Source organism: Lynx rufus, unplaced genomic scaffold (genome assembly GCF_022079265.1).
Source record: "Lynx rufus isolate CCGP_SWC_20201006 ecotype Redwood Valley unplaced genomic scaffold, mLynRuf1.p SCAF_11, whole genome shotgun sequence".
Taxonomy (NCBI): Eukaryota; Metazoa; Chordata; class Mammalia; order Carnivora; family Felidae; genus Lynx; species Lynx rufus.
In genome coordinates this window covers 40,864,267-40,883,997 of record NW_025814825.1, presented here as the reverse complement: position 1 = coordinate 40,883,997, position 19,731 = coordinate 40,864,267, and the positions used below count along the sequence as shown (strand labels likewise).

Sequence of the window (19,731 nt, the reverse complement as noted above, 5' to 3'; positions counted from 1 at the left end):
ACACACCCACACCCACACCCACCCACACACACATATACTTCACAACTCACCCAGTCACCTTACAGGGCACGCCTGACGCACGCCCAGGCGCCAGCCCACGCTCCTGCCCACCGCATGTTCACGCCCCCACTGCCCAGGTGACATTCCTTCACTGAGGCCTCACAGGTGACGCGAAGGGGTGACAATTCCGAGCCCTAGCATCTAGCTTGGCCTGGAGAAGACGCGGTTCTGGGCTCCCCTGCGCTGAGCCGGTAGCGGGAGGGGGCGAGGCGTGACCCAAACCCTAAATTCGTGGGGGCGTGGTGGGGCATCAGAACTCGAACTACAGGGGTCTCAGCCCAGGTGACGAACGCCTGACCGGAGCGCCCGAAACAGGGGGCGGAGAGAGTGACTGGCGGCCCTCGCAGCCAATGGGAGCCCGGAGCTACGTAGGCCAGCCCCGTTCCAGCAGCTAGGCGGGGCATGGGCGGGGTTCCCCGGACGCTGCAAGAGCTCGCGCCCGCGCCCACCGGCTGGCAAGGCCGGCGGCCGCCGCACCAGCAAGCAGGTGAGGGGGGCCAAGCTCAAGAGGTGGGGGCCGAGGGTGGGATGCTGCGTTCTGAGTCCCAGCTGCTCTGGGGGACTTAGCTCCGGGTTTGGGGCGCGATGTTGTGGGACTCTAGCCAGCAGGTCCTCCCCGCAAGCCTGGGAGACGTTGAGGCAACCCCTTTCGACGGGAGAGGGGGTGGGAGGGACAGCAGCCTGGAGCCAAGGGATCTGTGGCGGTCGGGAAATCTCCGGGGCCATTGGCTGCAGCTGTCCCAGGTCCTGACTCCCTGCCTCGAGACATGAGCCCCCTGCCCACAAACACAAGGAAAGGCGTGCAGTGACTGGTCCTGCCCCCAATTTCTCTCACACCACTTGAAACCCTAGGGCCCGCAAGAATCCATCTCCACTCTCTCAGCCTCTACTGAGAACTGGTCACTGGGGTGGATGACTCAGCTGAGAGCAGGAATGAGGGGTGAATGAGAGGTTCTCACTGGCGTTGTATAAATGACTCCGAAAATCCACGATGGTGCCTGGACTGGGCCAGGGGTGGGAGACGTGAGGGGCCTAGGGCATGGGAGGGCAGGAAGCTCAAATCAGGGCGAGGGGTGGAAGTTCTGGGAGGCAGCAAGGGCAACATTCACACCCTTGTCCCAACCCCTGCTCTCCCTCCGCAGGCCTGGAACGCACACCGCTGTGAGGCAACGGAGGTGGGGGGCTCCCGGTCCCTGAGACCCCAGTCCCGCACGGAAGGCTCATGGAGCCCGGGGCACGCGGGGCCCTTTGCTCCAGGGCTAGCAGATTCTTTCTGGACCTGTAGGACGCCGCCCCAGTCTAGCCATCATGGCGCACAGTTTTGCGGTGGGCTTCGACCCACTGGGCCTTGGAGACCTAAGCTCGGGCTCTCTGAGCTCCCTCTCCTCCCGAGGCCACCTGGGCAGCGACTCGGGCTCCGCAACGCGATACCTGCTGAGGAAGCAGCAGCAGCGGCTGTTGAATGGGCCCCCCCGCGGAATCCGAGCCTCATCGCCCATGGGCCGTGTCATCCTCATCAACTCTCCCATCGAAGGTGGGGGCGGGGCCCAGCTTGGGCCGGGAGCTAAGGGTGGGGGTAAGGGGCAGCAGCACTGAGTAGGAGGAGGCAGAGCCAATATGGGTGGAGGAACCCAAGTGATGGGAGTCTTAAGGATGTGGGAGGTGGAGGGTCTCTGTTTACGCTTATACTCTACCTTAAAAGCCCTTTCCTTATGTTTAGGCCAATCCTTTAGTGTTGCAGGGCTGTAGAGAGGTCAGAGGTGGGAGATAGGAGCCCGGAGTCACGGAAAAGTGTGTGTGTGGTATGCTAGCCCCCAAGTGAGCAAGATAGGGTATTGAATTGGCCCCTCCGTCCTATGGACTCTGCCTTTCTCCAATCCCTTTGTGTAGGCCTTTGGTGGGGGGCAGGATAGAGAATGATATAACCCCATCAACCAGCCCATTGTGTGACCAGCTCAGTGCGGGGCTGTGAGGAGTCAGTGCCCAACTGAGCAGACAGAATTTAAGATTTCAGGTGCAGAGGCCCCTGACCAGTTCATTCAGGAGAGCGTGCGACTCTTGATCTCAGGTCATGAGTTCAAGCCCCATAGTGTGTATACAGATGATTTCAAATAAGTAAATAATAGGGGCGCCTGGGTGGCTTGGTCGGTTAAGCATCCGACTTCGGCTCAGGTCATGATCTCACGGTCCGTGAGTTCGAGCCCCGTGTCGGGCGCTATGCTGACAGCTCAGAGCCTGGAGCCTGTTTCAGATTCTGTGTCTCCCTCTCTCTCTGCCCCTCCCCTGTTCATGCTCTGTCTCAAAAATAAATAAACGTTAAAAAATTTTATTAAAAAAACAAATAAGTAAATAATAATAATAATAATAATAATAATAATAAAAGATTTCAGATGCAGAAAAAAAGAAATAGAGGTAGAGCAGCAAATGTTCCAAAAAGTGGGGAGAAGAGGAGGGTTGAGGGTCAGGAAGGGAGCCCCAGGACTGAGCCCAGGTACCTAATCAGGGCGTACCTAATCTTCTGTAGTTGCCCAATGCTGTTTCATTGCACTCCTGTTCTATACCAGCCCTGCTTAGGTCCTGTAGGGGACCTAGAGAAAAATAAAGGTCAATCGTCACCTTCCAGAAATTTACAGGGTAGCAGAGCTTAGAGACAGAACAATGAGAACAGCTGCTGCTGGGGTAGAGGTATTCCAGATAAGGCTGGAAGTGGAAAACAAGAGTACAAGTTGCGGGGGGGGGGGATGAAATTAGGAGACAGCCAGGCTGCAGTGACAGATGTGAGGCGACACAGAGCTAGTGAGTGAGGCAGGACCTTGAATGCCCATGGGGAATGGGGACCCTCCTGGGGTTGGGCTCTCTGCGGGCCAGATGCCATAAATGTCTCCAGCTCCCCTTTTGTCTCTCAGCGAGCAGAACTCCCCTGGCTGGATCCCAGAGTGGGCTTTTCAGACCCTGTTCCTCCCCTCTGACCCAGCTGGGCATCTCTGTTCTCCTCCCTGGGCCACTGGGGCAGGGATAGCCATGTTGCTCAGGCAGCAGGCTTTCCTGCCTCAGTGGCCCAGCATGCCCACCCCCATCATCTACTATGATGGGCCTCACCCCTAGGTGAGCTGTAGGGCACTGCTGAGGGTCAGCACTGTCATTCGGGTCATGGAGCAGAAGTCCTCAGAGGAGCTAGGAGACATGGTAGGGGACAGGGAAGGCACTGGGGCAGGACCCTTGTGAGTCCCATTGTATTAAAATAACTATGTTTTGGGGCGCCTGGGTGGCGCAGTCGGTTAAGCGTCCGACTTCAGCCAGGTCACGATCTCGCGGTCTGTGAGTTCGAGCCCCGCGTCAGGCTCTGGGCTGATGGCTCAGAGCCTGGAGCCTGTTTCCGATTCTGTGTCTCCTTCTCTCTCTGCCCCTCCCCCGTTCATGCTCTGTCTCTCTCTGTCCCAAAAATAAATAAACGTTGAAAAAAAATTTAAAAAAATAAAATAACTATGTTTTACCTCCCCTTCACAACCACGCACACCATGCCCAGCTACGATGTAACAGCTCTGTCCACTGTCCTGCTAAAGATCCTCTTGCAGAAGTTCCAGGATTGCTCTCTCTTTCTGCCTCACCCTAGAGCCCCAGTGCAGCCAGGAGAGCAGGGTCTCCCAGCAATGGGAGGACTGGGGCATTGCTCTGACCTGCCAGCCCCTACCCTGTCTGGGCTGGGAAGCTCTGAGCCCAGAATCTTCCCCCTCTGCCCGAGCACAAACATCTCCCAATTCACCGAAGCCTGGAACCTCTCCCCCTTGTTACTATTCAGACCATTCCAGAGGCCTAAAATAGCTGATAAGGGAGAGACAGTGGGAAGGGAGAAACTGCTACCCACCTCACCCCCACAGGTTCCCACCAGCTCCGCAAACTCAGCTGGTCCCAAAGGAAATGCATCCTCTAATCCAAACCAGCCCTTTCTCTTCACTCTCCTTGTTCATTGGTCTGTTCACTCATTCATCCCTTTATTCTTTTACTCATTCAAAAAAGACTTAGCAGATATCAAGTGCTGCGCAACACATTGGAGATATATTGGCAGAAAAGAATTACAAAGTCCCTACCACGATTGAGTTTACAATCTAGTGGAAGGAGACAGACAATAAAATAATATATGAATAAGCAGTATATGAATAAATAATATATGAATAAGCAAATAATGAGAAAGGATGGTAAGAATCTTGGAGGTACTAATTTGGACAGTACGACAGAGTAGCGGTTCTCAAACTTTGGAATACATCAGAATTGCCTGGGGTGGGGGGCTTGTTAAAAGACAAGTTGCTGGGTCCTACACCCAGAGCTTCTGATTCATTGTGTCTGCAGCAAAGAGCAAGAGCACACATTGTTGTTGTATAATTTTTTAAGACTTTATTTTGAAGTGATCTCTATACCCAACCTGGGGCTCGAACTCATAACCCCAAGACCAAGAGTTGCATGTCGTACCAACAGAGCTAGCCAGGTGCCCCAGGTATACATATTTTTTGAGTAAGTTCCTGGGTGCCGCTGCTGCTGTTGGTCTGGGAAGCATGCTTTGAGAACCGCTCTAATAGAGACCATCTGGGAAGAAGGGAAGGGACTTCTTCAGGTAGGGTAGTCCAGGAAGGCTTCTCCGAGAAAGCGGTGTCTGAGCCAGGAGGGGCTGCAGAATGGATGCTGGCTTTACAAAAGTCTGGACAAGAGTATCAAGGATTGAGGGAACATTGAAATGATTGGCCCATGAGAGGGACAGGAAGGAGGTCAGTTTGGCCAAAGCTCAGTGAGGCTAGGGATGGTGGCCAGAGGTGAGGGTAGGGAGGTGGGCAGAGGACAGCCCATGGAGGGCCTTACCGGGCATGGGGGGCTGCGGAGTTTCTTCTAGAAGCCGGAGCAGGCATTGAAGTTCTCAATAAGCAGTCTACTGTAAAAGCTGGCTCTGGCCACTGTAGAGAATGGTCTAAACGAGGCAAGAATGGAGGTGGGGAGACAGTGAGGAGGCTATGAGTGCCTAGAGGGAGAGGTCGGTGGCCCAGGCTAGGGTAGTGGAGGTAGAGAAGTTTCCATCCTCAGAGGCCCCAAGCTCCTATGCTCAAAACCCCAGTGTGGCATCCCCCTGGCTCAGGGCCCTAGGAAGGCCCCAGGGAGGGCCTGAGAAGAAAGAGGGTTGGGGGGCAGGAAAGCAATAGACTCCTTGGCTGGGTTGAGACCTATACAGTCAGAATCAGCCAGGAAGCCTTAGAATATCGCACATCTCTGTCCTGCACCATCCATGCCCACAGGCTGCCCTTGGAGATTTCTTCCTGAGCTGTTCTGCTCATGTATTGTAACCTGATTTCTCTTAGATCACAGAGAGAGAGAGAGAGAGAGAGAGAGAGAGAGAGAGAGAGACAGATTTGTCCCCCACAAACACCTCTAGAGTAAGCCTTGTTCAAGAGGAAATCTCATCTTCTCACCTTCTCACCTGAGACCTAGCTTCCCTCTGCAGTCTTCTTATTTTTCTCTAACCAAAGGCCTTCTCAAGGACCCACCGCAGTGCCTTTACTCACTCCATCCCCTTCTTCATTAGTGCCCTCCCTTTCTGCTCCCCCCCTCCAACCAAATCCCACTCATCTCAGTCTTCCAAATCATTTTCCCTGACAGCTCCAGCCCCTAGGGACCCTGCTCCTCTGACTTTTCCCAACACTGATGGAGGGGACCCCTCTGGGCTCTGGGCACACACTGCAACATAGTGGTGTTTTGGGTTTCTCTCCTCATATAGTCAAGTAGCTCCTAGAGCCCTTACCTCCAGAATCACAGAGTTGAAGAGATAGAAGGAGCCTCGGGGATCCGTCCACAATATCCCAGACAGGGACTTATCAGGGGTCAGCTTGTATGCCTCCAAAGATGGGGAACTCATTATCTCTCCAAAACTCATTCCATTGTCTGACAGCTGAAGGTTTTAGATAGATAGCCTCTATCTCGGGCTTGGTTCTGTCCTCTGGGCTACACAAACAAAAACATCTAATGCCTTTCACAGAATAGCTCTTCAACTGTTTGAAGATTAGCACACTCATTTCTGTGCAAGCCGAAGAGCCCAAATTTGCTCAACTCTGCCCTATCGAATGGAATCTTGAACCTCTTCTCTATCCATCTGACCCTTAGAGTGACAGGATTTTTAGGAATTTGTTCTATCTCAGGCCTGTAGGTGTGAGAAGCTGAGTAAGCATTAGAAACACACACACACTTGCACACACGGACACGCGCGCACACACATACGCACACACACTCACCTATATAAGGGAAGGAGAACAGTGGCTTCTACTGTGGGGTCCTGTCCTGCCTATTCCCACACTCTCCCTGGCCCATGGCCTCAAAACCACCAATAGGGAACTCAGAAATTGGCTGCCCTCAGGCCTTAGAGCTTTAGGTATCTTTGCCTAGAAACCCACCCTTTGCAGGCCCCAACCTGGGAAACCCAGGGGCCCTCTGTGCCCAGAAAGGACATGGGAGTCATGCCTATGTCCCTCCCACCAACACCACCACACAGCCAACAGTGATGAGAGCGACATCATCCATGCGGTCCGGGTGGAGAAGAGTCCAGCAGGGAGACTGGGTTTCAGTGTGCGGGGCGGCTCGGAGCATGGCCTGGGCATCTTCGTCAGCAAGGTGGAGGAGGGGAGCAGTGCAGGTGAGCAGGGCTCCCAGGAGCGAGGTTCTGGCTTAGGATGGTGCTCTTATCAGGGATGGGAGGAAAGGGTCCTCAGCTTTGGAGGGCCCGATCCAGTGGGGACATGGGGCCCCCTCCCAGGGTGGAGTGGGCTAATGGACAGGTCCCTAGTCTCATAAGGACTACTCAGACCTCACCCGGGGATCCCCAATTTCACAGAAGAAGTTTTACCCCAGGGAGCCTTGTGTGGTGGCGGGAGGCTTAGCTTCACCCTGGAGGACTTCTCCCAAGTGGCCCCTGCCAGCCACGCCCCTCCCCTGGTGCAGAGCGGGCCGGCCTGTGCGTGGGGGACAAGATCACAGAGGTGAATGGGCTGAGCCTGGAGAGCACCACCATGGGCAGCGCCGTGAAAGTGCTGACTGGCAGCAGCCGCCTGCACATGATGGTGAGGCGCATGGGCCGAGTGCCGGGCATCAAATTCTCCAAAGAGAAGACCACGTGGTGAGAACGCCTGGCCCCAGCCCTGGCTTTTCCCCTCCCCATCCACCCCCCCCCCCCCGCAGGAGAGGCCGAGGTCACAGGGCTCTGCGTGGAACTTGACTAGTATGGCTTCTACTCTTCCCTCCACCCAGGGCACCGGAAACACAGGGATCCCAAGGCCTGACCTTGAAATAAGACAAGGCCGTGTCTCTCCCCAGCCCTCCTCCCAACCCTGCTATCCCAGAGGCCAGCGGCCCTGCCCCCAACACCGCCTGGCCTCTGCTGTGAGCCTGGGGGTGGTAACAGCATCTCCCCCTCAGGGCTTTTGTAGGGAGTTGGGCACGATGGAGCTGCTCCGTAAAAAGAGGAGATCCAGGTCTTTTTCCAAATTTGGCGAAATCTACATCCCACTGACCGTCTCTGGGCTGGGGAGTCCCCCAAGGCAACCTCTCCTTTCCCCTGCGGTTGTCAAGGATGCTGGGAGGAGGGGGGTGGTGGTGGTGGATGGGGGGCCCAGGTCGAGGGCCCCTTGCTGTTGTCCCAGGGTGGATGTGGTGAACCGGCGGCTGGTGGTGGAGAAGTGCCGATCAACGCCGTCTGACAGCGGCTCGGAGGATGGCGTGCGGCGCATCGTCCACCTGTACACCACGTCAGACGACTTCTGTCTGGGCTTCAACATCCGCGGGGGCAAGGAGTTCGGCCTGGGCATCTATGTGTCCAAGTGAGGGCTGGGCGGGGCATGCAGTGGGCGGGGATCAACAAGCGAGGCCTGGCCAATGACATGTCCAAAGGAGGGCCTGGGTCAGGGGTGGGGTCTGGAGAGGGGTGGGGGGCTCCGGGAGGAGAGCCAAGGAGTTTGGCTGGGGCATCCCTGTATCCGAGTGAAGAGAGTCTGGACTAGGGTGAGACAGGGCAGGCTAGGCAGCCGACCAGACCGCCTCCTGTCTGACCCCAGAGTGGACCACGGCGGGCTGGCCGAGGAGAATGGCATCAAGGTGGGGGACCAGGTCCTGGCGGCCAACGGCGTCAGGTTCGACGACATCAGCCACAGCCAGGCCGTGGAGGTGCTGAAGGGCCAAACACACATCATGCTGACCATCAAGGTGGGCAGGACTGTGGGTATCAGGGAGAGGCCAGACTATAGGAAGGACTTCCCCGACCGCTCTAGTACATCATTATGCCCATCGCTCTACAGTCTATGGTTTTACCATAGCCATCGGAGAGGGAGGGCAGGCATTGCGCTCGTCCCTATTGCGCAGAAGAAGAAACTGAGGCTCAGAGAGGCAGAGTAACTCAGGAATCCCGGTCCATTACTCAGCTGGTCAGTAGCAGGGCCTGGGTCCAGTCCTGCTCTTCAGATACCTAGGGCAGTGCCCCTTCATATGAGTGGTGGAGGACCTGGGCTGAAAGGAGAAAATGTCCCACCCAGAGGGTGGGGTGGTAGCTGTGGCTTTGGGCAGGACGTGGGCACAGGGCAAAGAGGCTGGGCTGGGGCCAGAGATTGGATTTCAGGGGAGGCACCTGCATTCATTATTCATGTGGGTCTCACACTTGCCTGAGGATCAGGTCTTTCTCACTCTGTCTCCAGAGGAGGTGACGTCTCGCTCTCGGCTAGTGCCCAGTCCCAGCCCCTGCCCCGCTCTCTTCCCTTTCCCAAGCTTTCACCCACATTGCCCTTCAGGGCCTCCTCTGCCATTCCTCTACTTCTGCAACCTTATTTCCCATCTCACGATCCCCCCCCATCCTGTTTCTCCCTTTCCTTCCTCTCACATGACCCCAAACACTCCTCCTCTCTCCCGCTCTGCCCCTCATTCATCCACTGAACATTTTCGAGTACGTTCTACATGATGGCCACTATGACAGGTACCGGGGCTGCCACGTTGAACAAGACAGACAAGGTCTCTGCTCCTTATGGGAGACGGACACACTAGATGCGGGCCAACTGTGACAAGTGCTACACTGTAATTAACAGAGAGGTGGGAGGGGTAATTTGGGAAGGCCCTTTTAGCCAGAGTGGTCAGGGCAGGTCTCTCTGGGGAAGTGACACCCAAAGAGGGAGGAGCTGGCCAGAAGGTGAGTTGAAGGAAGAGAATCAAGGCAGAAGGAACAGCAAGTACCAGGCTCTGAGGTACAGAGGAGTTTGGCATGTTGAGAAATAAAGCAGCTTGTTTGTCTAGAGCATGATGAACTTGGAGGAGAGAGAGAGACGGGGTTGAAAAGTTTACTCCTGTCCCATCACTCCCCCTTCTTAACCCCATCCCTTCTCACCCACCCCCTTCTCATCTTCCCTCACCCACCCCTCCTCCCTCCCACCCCCTTTCTCATCCCTCCTACTCACTTACCCCCCTTCTCATCCTCCTTGTCACCCACCCCCTTCTTGCCCACTCCCCCATGCCTTCCTATGCCCACCACGCTCTTCCCAGGAGACTGGCCGGTACCCTGCCTACAAAGAGATGGTTTCTGAGTACTGTTGGCTGGACCGATGTAAGTGGCTCAGGTCCATGGGTTGGAGGGAAAGGGCTGAGGCCCAAGGGTGGGTCAGAGTCTCTGAAGAATAATTGGGCAGGAGGAGCAAACCTCCTTGGGACTTTCACACCACCCAGCGCCATTTCTGGGCTCCCCTCCGAGGAGCTGCAGGTTTGGTTTCAGGCTCCCCTTGGCTCTGGGGTCCTGCGGTGAGTGGAGGAGAACCGATCTGCCTAAGTCAGTGGCAGGACTGCTGAGCACCGGTTCCCCGGAGCCCGTGCTTCCAGCCCTGGCTGCTGCCCCACACTACCCACCCGCCCCCCCGCCACCAAGCCCAGGGTGGTCTGCAGCCCGGCCTTCCCCTCAGCCGCCCCCGCCTTCCCCACTGCCTGCAGTGAGCAACGGGGTGCTACAGCAGCTGTCCCCGGCCTCTGAGAGCAGCTCCAGCGTCTCCTCCTATGCCTCCAGTGCCCCCTACAGCTCGGCCGAGGGCTCGGGTTCCCTGCCCTCCGACCGCATGGATGTCTGCCTGGGGCCTGAGGAGCCGGGCGGTCGGGGGCCAGGCTGGGGGCGGGCGGACACAGCCATGCAGACGGAGCCCGATGTGGGGGGCCGCGTGGAGACCTGGTGCAGCGTGAGGCCCACCGTCATCCTCAAGGACACAGCCATCCGCTCCGATGGGCCCCGGCCTGCCCGCCGCCTCGATTCTGCACTCTCAGAGTCCCCCAAGACTGCCCTGTTGCTGGCCCTGAGCCGACCCCGGCCCCCCATCACAAGATCCCAGAGCCACCTGACCTTGTGGGGTACGTAGGGGGATGGGAGGCTGATGTTCTCTCCGAAACTCCCAGTCCCAAACCTGCCTCGTGCCTTGTCCTGGGCCCCAAACCTCCCTTTGCCCCGGGCCTTGACCCAACCTCAGTTGCAGCCCCAGAATACGCTTCGATGCTGCTCTGGGTACCATTTTAAACTGGTCCTGGACCCCAAGCCCCAGTTTGTTTTCCTGTCAGTTTTGGGCCCCAAACCAGTCCTAACCCATCCCTTCCACCCTACACACACACACACACACACACACACACACACACACACACACACCAGCCCTCTTGGAGACTCCTCGAAGAACTGGAGCTGTGGGGTGGGGGAGGGTGGAAAGTTGGAGGAGGACACCCACCCCTACCTCCAGCACCACCTCCCCACAAAGCTGCAGGTCCTGTCTGCCCCCTACTCTCTCTCCTCTCTGTCCCTCCTCATACCCCTGCCCCTCGGCCTTCCCTTCTGCCCACCACTCCAGCCCCGCGGGCGCTCCCTCATGTCTGCAGAGGAGAAGAGGCAGAGGAAGAAGGAGAAGTTGGGGTCTCCTGGGGAGAAGGGAGCCCTGCAGCGCTCCAAGACACTGATGAACCTCTTCTTCAAGGGAGGGCGGCAGGGGCGGCTGGCAGGGGACGGGCACAGAGAGGCCTGGACGCTGGACAGAGGGACCCCGGCCAAGCCCCGCCCTCGCCTGGACCCGGAGAAAGGTAAGCGCCATGCCGGTCAGATGAGGTGGGGTGGACGCAGGTGGGGCCCACGTTGGCATCCAGCAGCTCTGGGTTTAAATCCCACACTGCTTATTACGAGCTGGGAGTAACCACTGGCCCCTGTAAGCCTGTTTCCTTATGAGTAAAGTGAGAGTGATGATACCTATTTCTTTAGGAATAGTGAGGGATAAGTGTATGGATGGATGTAAACCACTTAAGGACCTCGTCTGGCGTATGGAAGGTGCTCAGAAAATGTAGTGGTTATTGTTATACTGTCTCGTCTCCCCACTTTCCAGAAAGGAAATCTGTTAGAGGCACAACATAGCAAGGAAGTTGAAGGGCTTGGGTCAGATCCCTGTGCCCTTGGTGCTGAGGTGGGTAGGGGGCTCCTCTCCTCGAATACGTGGCTACATCTGCCCTGGCCAGAGCTCCACAGGCCCTACCCAGCTCTAGAACCATCCTTGAGCAAGGTCATTTCTAAATCAGGGCCCAAGCAGAAGGGCCTCGGCAGGCTCCACTATGTCAGGGGCTTCAAGGACCCTCAGAGAGGGCCTCTCGTCTCTCAGGTGAGGTTCAGAGACTGGACCGAGAGTGGAGGAGTTGAGACGCTTGGGGTTGTATGGGCCAGAAACTCAACTCAAATTAGGTTTAAAAAGCACTGCTTGGCTCAGCTACTGATGTAAGTGGGTCTAAAGATTTAAACACTCTGATCAGACATCTGCCCCCTTCATCTTTGGTTCCATTTTCCCCTGGGTTGGCTTCATTATCATGTAGGTTTTGCCCAGAGTTAAGATGGCCACTGTTGCTTAGCAACCCAGGGACAAGAAAGCTTCTTAAATAGTTCCGGCTGAAGTCCTAGGTTCTCACTGACCCAGCGGGGACCACATGCCCAACAAATGGCTGTGGGGTGGGGTGGGGGGGGGTGCTCTCATGGGCCAGCCTGTGTCTTGTGCCCACTCTGGAGTACATGCACTGAGAATGGGGGTCCCCAGGTGAAATCGGGGTGCTGTTTCCGGAGGGAGAGTGGGTGTTGGGTAGGAGCTGGCCCTGCCCCTCCTGGGGGGCTAAAGTGAGAGTCTCACGGGAGAGACTCTTTAAATGAGGCCAGGCCAGCTTCCACCTCTTCAACCCATCTCTTTTTCCACAGCCCCCGGGGCCCTGCTCTCTCCTGATTCTCCTCCCATCCCTCTGGCCTCTCCTCTCTCTCCTCCAAAGAATCTTCTTTTTTTCTCTGTCCCTTGAAGGTAGGTGCCCCCCCCTTCCCTTCGGGGTTCTTCCCCCTATATATTTGCCTCTGAATGAGTCTCCACAAGCAGAGGTCAAACTGCACCCTCTCTTGGTCCCAAACCTTCACGGACTTCCGCTGCCTATGAATGAAGTCCTTAGTTGACCATGGCCCCAAGACCTTCATGGCCTGGCCTCTGGCCTCCCCATTCCACCTCCTCCCAGCCTGAGCTTTTCATCCCAGCCAGTGATCCAGCCGTCCCTGAGCCCCCCCAAGCCCCATTTGCAGATTGGGAGCCAGGGACTTCAGCTTAACCCTTCTTCTTCACGGCAGGGGCAGTGGGGCCCGTGCAGAAGTTTGTCACATGGAGACTGAGACGCGGTAATTCAGCATCCCTTTAACAAGGCCTGGTGACAGAGCTGCAGATGGGGTGCATGTTGGGGGCTGCTAAGGAGCTTTGGGCTAAACTCAGTTGGGGCCAAGTATGGGGGATTGGGTGCGAATTGAGGGCAGCTAAAAGCATTGGACCAAGCTTACTCGGAAAGACAGGGCTGCAGACAGATGTTGGGGTATGTTTTTGAGGACTGGGGAGCTTGGTTGGGACTCCCAAAGACAGACTTTGGGGGTGGTGAGGGAGCCTGTGCTAGAACTCCAATGAGTACTATGACAGTGCATGTTCAGGGGCCCAGAGGGCACTGGGCTAGGACACCATTAAGGAACAGACTAGTAAAGGGGTCTGTGATGGGGGCCACAGGGTCTGGACTGGTGCTCCACTGGTGGGCAGATTGCTATGGGAGGCCATGGAAGGGAGAGTCCGGGCTAGGCCGAGATGTTGTCAGGGGCACCTAGGCCCCTCACGGACCTGTTCTGGGGTCTGACCCAATTGAGAGAAGCCCCTGCTTCCCCCTCGATGTCTCCTGGCTCCTTCATCATACACCTTCGTTCCTGCCCTACAGAGCGGGAGAGGGGCCGGGCCCTGCTCTCTGCCAGGTCTGGGAGCCCCTCTGGCCAGCTGCCTGATGTGGATGAGCGGGTGCAAGCCTGGGAGAGCCGACGGCCCCTAATTCAGGACCTGGCCCGACGGCTGCTGACTGACGACGAGGTGCTGGCAGTCACCCGCCACTGCTCCCGGGTGAGCTTCCAGCCTGCCCCCAACTCCAGCACACGGTCACCCAGCCCCTCATTCATTCAGGCCACTGGCTCCGGCTATCTGGGATCGAGGCCGTGAGGTCAGTGGTCAGAAAATGCAGAAGTCACTCCTGTCACACACACACACACACACACACACACACACACTGAGCTTACAGGCAGGAAGGGGAGTTACAATGACTAGAACCTAGACACCCATAGTGACAAATCATGTGAAGTACTGTGAAAGGAAAAAACATGAGAACATAACCCAAGAGGTACAAATTAGGTCTAGGGGGGCCTCCTGGAGGAGGTGATATTTCAGCTGAGACGGAGCCAGACAGGTGATGAGTGGGGGCACACCGCAGTCACTGCCTTCCTCTTCCTCTCAACCCCAGCCTCCCCTTTCACATGTCTCCCTCTGCACCTGGGTCAGCCGACAGGCCCAGCCTCATGCCGGACCTTCCAGGGGGATTGGTAGGCCCTCCCCTATCCCTCTGCCTCAAAGACCCCCAGGTTTCCTGTGCTGGGGTCCCTGTGATGTGCCTGCATCAGTGCACGTGTGAACCTGTGTGCAAGGACAAACTGAGGGGTTCCAGGACATAGTTTGTGATCCCCAACCCCCCAAAGCTCTCTCACTCTGGTCAGGGTAGGGCTGTGTTGTGTGACTGTGTGATGTGTACATTTGTGTGTCCGTGGGGTCCCTGGGTTTGTGTCACCCTAACTGTATGACGGATCTGTGTGTGAGCGTGTATGTGTCTGGCTAAGGCACGTGTGTGTCACGTGGAGACTGAGGCCCAGTAATTCCTGCGGCCCTTTACCAAGGTCTGGTTTACAGCAGAGCTGCAGATGGGGTGCGTGTTGGGGGGAAACTAAGGTTCTCTGGGCTAAACTCCGTAAACATCAGCCTGCTCCACTCTGAGCGCTAAGTGGGGTGGTGAGCCCCGGCCGCCGTGAGCTTGCAATTCTGGGCTCTGGCCATTAGGTGGCGCGATGTGTCCGTTTCTTTGGTCAGGTCCTTGTCCATCATCCCTCTGTTCCTCCCACCCTGTCCAAACCAGGACCACCTCTCACTGCACCCCCACAGCACCTGCACACTACCCAAACTTGACCCGCACGACACCCACACCAAGAGATCAGGCCCTCTGGGGTAGAGCTCTGGCCAGAATGATTAGCAAATCTCCCCCAGTGACTCAGATCACCGGCCTCCCCTCTCTCTCCTCCTCTGAGCTGTCTCTCCACAGCCACCAGACCAGGCTTTATAAGTCACCTCTTTGATCACTTCACACTCCCCAAACCCCCTTGCAACCTCTTATCTTTGACGGAATAGAGTTCCTTATGCTCACATTCAAGGCCTTCCCCGATTTGACTCCCCAACCACTAACCTCAGCTCTCCCATGGTCACCACATCACCACGTCGTTGTCTTCTGCTGGTCACTACATAGGGGTGTACAGGTGATGACCTGCACAACTCCAGAGCACTACTCTGGGAGTCACGACGTGCGCGGCCTGCACGGAGGCCTTTCATGTACCCCGTGGCTAAGTTAAGCTTCTCTCTGCCCATTATGCCACGTCTCCCTTGGAGCGCCTTCCTCCCGACTTGCATGTTGTTCCCTGCATTCATCCTTAAGAGTAAGTGTAGGGGCGCCTGGGTGGCGCAGTCGGTTAAGCGTCCGACTTCAGCCAGGTCACGATCTTGCGCTCCGTGAGTTCGAGCCCCGCGTCGGGCTCTGGGCTGATGGCTCAGAGCCTGGAGCCTGTTTCCGATTCTGTGTCTCCCTCTCTCTCTGCCCCTCCCCCGTTCATGCTCTGTCTCTCTCTGTCCCAAAAATAAATAAACGTTGAAAAAAAAAAATTTAAAAAAAAAAAAAAAGAGTAAGTGTAAATGGAAGCCAACAAACAAACCAAAAGGGCTCAGCGTCAATGCCGCCTCCTCCAAGAAGCCAACTCCGGTCTTGCCACCCTCCTCTGAGACTCCCTCTGCCTCATTGCCAGTGGTTTGGAATTCACTGGGGCACGTGGCTCATCCTGCCCCTTGTTCCCACCACCAGACTGGCTTCTGAAGGAGCTGGAACAGGGTCATCTTCCTTGTGCCCTCACTGCCCAGTGCAGGGCCAGGACCGTAGTAGGTGCTGAATGCAGGTTGGTGGACTTGAAGTGTGTATGTATGTGACTGGTTCTGTGCAATTGTATGTATCCCTCTCCCGACATGCGGGGTTGTATTTTTGATACGTGTTTGTCTGAGTCCCTGTAAGTCTGTGTGTGGTTTAGGGCCCCATAGCTGACAACTTATTTCCGGGTGTTTATGAACGTCTCACTCTGACCACCAGGGCTTGCTGTGTTGTGTCTCTGTCTACCCCTGTCCAGGATGCTGTGTGTGCGTCTCCCTGAATCAGTACGTGTCTCCCTTTCACCACCAGGGGGCGGTGTGCCATCCAAGCAGGGTGGCTCCCAGCGTTCGGTTTACCAGTTTGTCTGCGTTAGTGGGGTGTGGCTGGTGGCATCCGGGCAGTGCCAGGCAGAAGGGCCTCCCCCCAACCCCCCCACCCCCCGGGTACTGACTGGGTAGGCTTTCTGTCGAGCCGCCCCTTCCCTAAGGTCCCCATTCCAGCCCTGAACAAAGCCTAATTGGTAGGTCTATGTGCAGACATATGCCGGGCCTCCCAGGCCCGCGGCCTAGTGTTTGGCTCAAATTCCTTCCTTCTGCCTGGGAGGTGGGGGTGGGGAAGAGAGCCCGCTGCCTGCACATCCTTTTCCGGCACCAGAGCAGGCAAGGGCCAGACTTCTCTGGTTCCAGTCCCTCTTCACACTTCCTTACCTGTGTGGCCGTGGGCAAAGTCCTTGTCTCTGAGCCTCAGTTTCCGCACCGGTAAAACAAGGATAATTAATGTCACCTCTCAGGGTTGCTCAATGGGAGATCATATGTAAAAGGCTTAAAAAAGGGCTTGCTCCAAAGCTGTCATTGTCGTTGCTGCTATTATAGGTCTGTTATTATCGCAGGCTTCCACCTAGTCACCAACGTAAGACCGTCCTGTGAACAGCCCGGGGTTGGGGGAGAAGCCTTCCTAAACGTGGGGAACCCCACATGCCCAAGCAGTGCCACCCCCCCGCGTCCCCCCCACCCCTGGCCCTGGATGGCCGTGCTGCTATCTGACCTCTGGGTCTCTCTCTGCAGTATGTGCACGAAGGCGGTGTAGAGGACCTGGTGAGGCCCCTGCTGGCCATTCTGGACAGGCCCGCAAAGTTGCTGCTACTGAGGGACATCAGGTGGGGCGGAGGGTGTGGGGAGGGCTGGGGGGCAGAAAGGGGACCTCTAATAACTCCCCCTACCTCCAGAACTGTGCCCCTGCCCACCCCCTATCTCTTGCCCTCCCCAGGAGTGTGGTGGCCCCCACGGACCTGGGCCGCTTTGACAGCATGGTGATGCCCGTGGAGCTGGAGGCTTTTGAGGCCCTTAAGAGCCGGGCAGGTCAGCAGCTGGGCGGTGGGGAGAGGGTAGGACCTGTAGACCCTAAGCCCCGGGTGGGGATGGGAGTGGAGTCTCCCAGGGGAGAGGGGGCAGAGATGACCAGCTGTGTCCCCCGCTGGGCCCCCCGTCTCTGACCGGATCTCCTCTCCCACCAGTGTGGCCTCCTGCCTTGAGACCAGCCCAGCAAGACGCACCTCCCAAGCGTCACCTCATCACGCCCGTGCCTGGTCAGTCAAGAGTCCCAGAGCCTGGGGAGGGGGCACACAGCTGGCGTATTAGGGAAGTGAAAAGGGGCCTTCTGCCCCTGCCCCCGTGTAGGGTATCCAGGCTTCAGAAGTTTGTCTGGTTCCCTGAAGGAAGTCCCTTGTCCACCGGAACCATTTTTATCGTCTCTACTCACCACCCACACTATTATTTCCTTAATAATTGGTTTTAGACCCACTCACTTTTGAAATCTAGTCTCACTCTCTGCAATAATCTCCGAGAAATTGCCAGTTTGGCGTGCGAGCAATATTTTTTCTACGACACATATCGCGATGGAAAGTATGAAAATACTATTCCAACAGAACCCGGGCAGTGACCCTCACTGTGGCAAAGCTGCCGCAGGGCCCAAGCAAACCCACGCCTGGGTCCCCCAGGCCCTACCCCAGCAAAGGCAAGGACTGGGGCCTGGCAACAGCAAGGGCAAGGAGGGGCAGCCTGCCTGACCTCGGCCCTCTTCCCCAGATAGCCGTGGAGGTTTCTATCTGCTGCCTGTGAACGGCTTCTCAGAGGAGGAAGATGGTGGGGAACTGAGGGAGCGGCTGGGGGGCCTCCAGCTCTCCCTGGGGGCCTCTGCTCCCTGCCACCCTCATAAAGGGATCCCCCCTCTCCAAGACGTGCCGGTAGATGCCTTCACCCCACGCCGAAGCACCCGCACCCCCCCTCCGCAACCACCCCCCGTGGCTCCCAGGCCCCCAAGGCCTAACTGGCTGCTGACAGAACCCCCGACCCTGGAGGACCCGCGGCAGAGCCAGATCCAGGGCCCTGCCCGGAGCCGCAGCCGCAGCCGCAGCCGCAGCCGGGGCCGAGGCAAGTCCCCAGGACGCAGGCGCTCCCTGTCTCCAGCACCTATCTCCACCCAGAGCGTGGCCAACGGGCGCTACCACAAGCCTCGGAAGGCCAGGCCACCTCTGCCTCGACCTCTGGATGGGCAGGCAGCCAAGGCGGGAGGCCACCAAGGCCCCTCTGAGAATGGAACTGGTGGGACAGCCGAGGAGACAGCCGCGAAGGCCCCTGGCGGGGAGCTGAGGACAGTCACGTTGTCCAAGATGAAGCAGTCCTTGGGTGAGTCCAGGTGGGCCTGGGCCTGGCAGGTGGGGCTCTCGGGTTTGGTGGGGTCTGTGGGCTTGGTTTTGGGCTATAACTAGGGGGCTTGGGCTTAAGAAAAGATTGGGGTATGGGGGTAGATTGCAGAGGTGGGAGTAGAGGATTTTTGGAGTTGAGGACCGAGCAATAATAGAATATGGGGATTAGGGAGAAGTCCGGGCCCGGACTTGCTGTTGGGGTCCTGGGTTTCTCCTGTGAGCTCTGGGTGGAGGGGGGTGGCTGCGCGTTCACCCAGTGCTTCTCTCTCGCCAGGCATCAGCATTTCTGGGGGCATTGAGTCCAAGGTGCAGCCCATGGTGAAGATAGAAAAGATCTTCCCTGGGGGGGCTGCCTTCATCAGTGGGGCCCTGCAGGTGGGTGAAGAGCACCCAGGCCCACTCCTGAGGCCCGGAGCTGAATTCTGGCGGGAGTGGGGCTAGAACATGCTCATCTTCCAGCCAGACAGGTTTAGACCAGGCCATGGGAGGAGGCTTGGGTGCAGGGGGGTCAGGACTGCAAGATGACCAAGCCTAGGGAAAAATCTGTCCCCTCGCGCCAGCCTGAGCCTGAGGGTGGCCCATCCTGTTCCACCCCTAGCCCCAAGGGACAAAGGGCCATTGTCTGTGTCTCACCCTGCCCCCGACCGCTCCAGGCACAAAAGTCCCATTGTCCATCCCCTCCACCCAGATGGGGAGGAGTGTCCTCGCTGGTGGAGGTGAGAGGTTGGGTGTTGGGCTGACCTGAGAAGGGAGGGCTGTGATTTTCCCACTCCCATCCCAGGCTGGCTTCGAGCTTGTGGCAGTGGATGGAGAGAGCCTGGAGCAGGTGACCCACCAGCGAGCAGTCGAAACCATCCGCCGAGCTTATCGAAACAAGGCTCGGGAGCCCATGGAGCTTGTGGTCAGGGTCCCTGGGCCCAGCCCACAACCCTTACCCCCCGAGTCGTCAGCCCTCACCGATCAGTGCCTTCCTGCTGACCATTCCCCTGCCCGCTGACCCCCTCCTGGTACTCATTCCTTCCCACTGCCTCCCAGAACCTCCCATAAATGCTCTTCCCACCAATTCCCAGATCCCTCCCACTGATGCCAGTCTCCTCCAGCGGACCGCCAGCCCAGTCCCTTCTCCGACCCCTCCGGACTCCCGATACTAACCCTAGACTCTCTCCACCTACGCCGGGACTCTTCCCACTGACCTCAGATCCTCCCGCTGCCTCCCAGGACCCTCCTGCTGTCTCCCAGACCTCCCCTCCTACCCTCCTCTCGGGATTCGGGAACCTCTCACTGCTCCTCGACTTGCCTCCTCCCAGAGCTCCACACTGCTGGCGCAGACCTCCCCACTTTCTTCCCTCCCCCGCTGTCACTAAGGCTCTGCCCTTTCCAGATAAACTTGGTGTCAA

General features: G+C 57.3%; 1 protein-coding gene across 1 annotated transcript; it reads left to right on the top strand.

Annotated features, from left to right (window-relative positions):
- Positions 1 to 1,368: 1,368 nt before the first annotated feature.
- PDZD7 (PDZ domain containing 7) lies at positions 1,369 to 19,331 on the top strand. The gene is made up of 16 exons (XM_047072685.1): positions 1,369 to 1,594; positions 6,587 to 6,727; positions 7,033 to 7,207; positions 7,731 to 7,907; positions 8,142 to 8,289; positions 9,610 to 9,670; positions 10,048 to 10,455; positions 10,969 to 11,166; positions 12,725 to 12,772; positions 13,348 to 13,523; positions 16,695 to 16,786; positions 16,897 to 16,988; positions 17,144 to 17,215; positions 17,715 to 18,314; positions 18,609 to 18,709; positions 19,116 to 19,331. Exons 1-16 carry the CDS (start codon positions 1,369 to 1,371, stop codon positions 19,329 to 19,331), a joined length of 2,931 nt encoding a protein of 976 aa, XP_046928641.1.
- The last annotated feature ends 400 nt before the right edge of the window (positions 19,332 to 19,731 follow it).

What these genes read in the sequence shown, in the direction of transcription:
- PDZD7 (XM_047072685.1), top strand. Translation starts at nt 1,369, where the DNA reads ATGGCGCACAGTTTTGCGGTGGGCTTCGACCCACTGGGCCTTGGAGAC. An exon ending in ACATCATGCTGACCATCAAG is followed by an intron (nt 8,290 to 9,609) that starts GTGGGCAGGACT and finishes CGCTCTTCCCAG; the next exon opens with GAGACTGGCCGGTACCCTGC. An exon ending in GGCCCTTAAGAGCCGGGCAG is followed by an intron (nt 16,989 to 17,143) that starts GTCAGCAGCTGG and finishes CTCTCCCACCAG; the next exon opens with TGTGGCCTCCTGCCTTGAGA.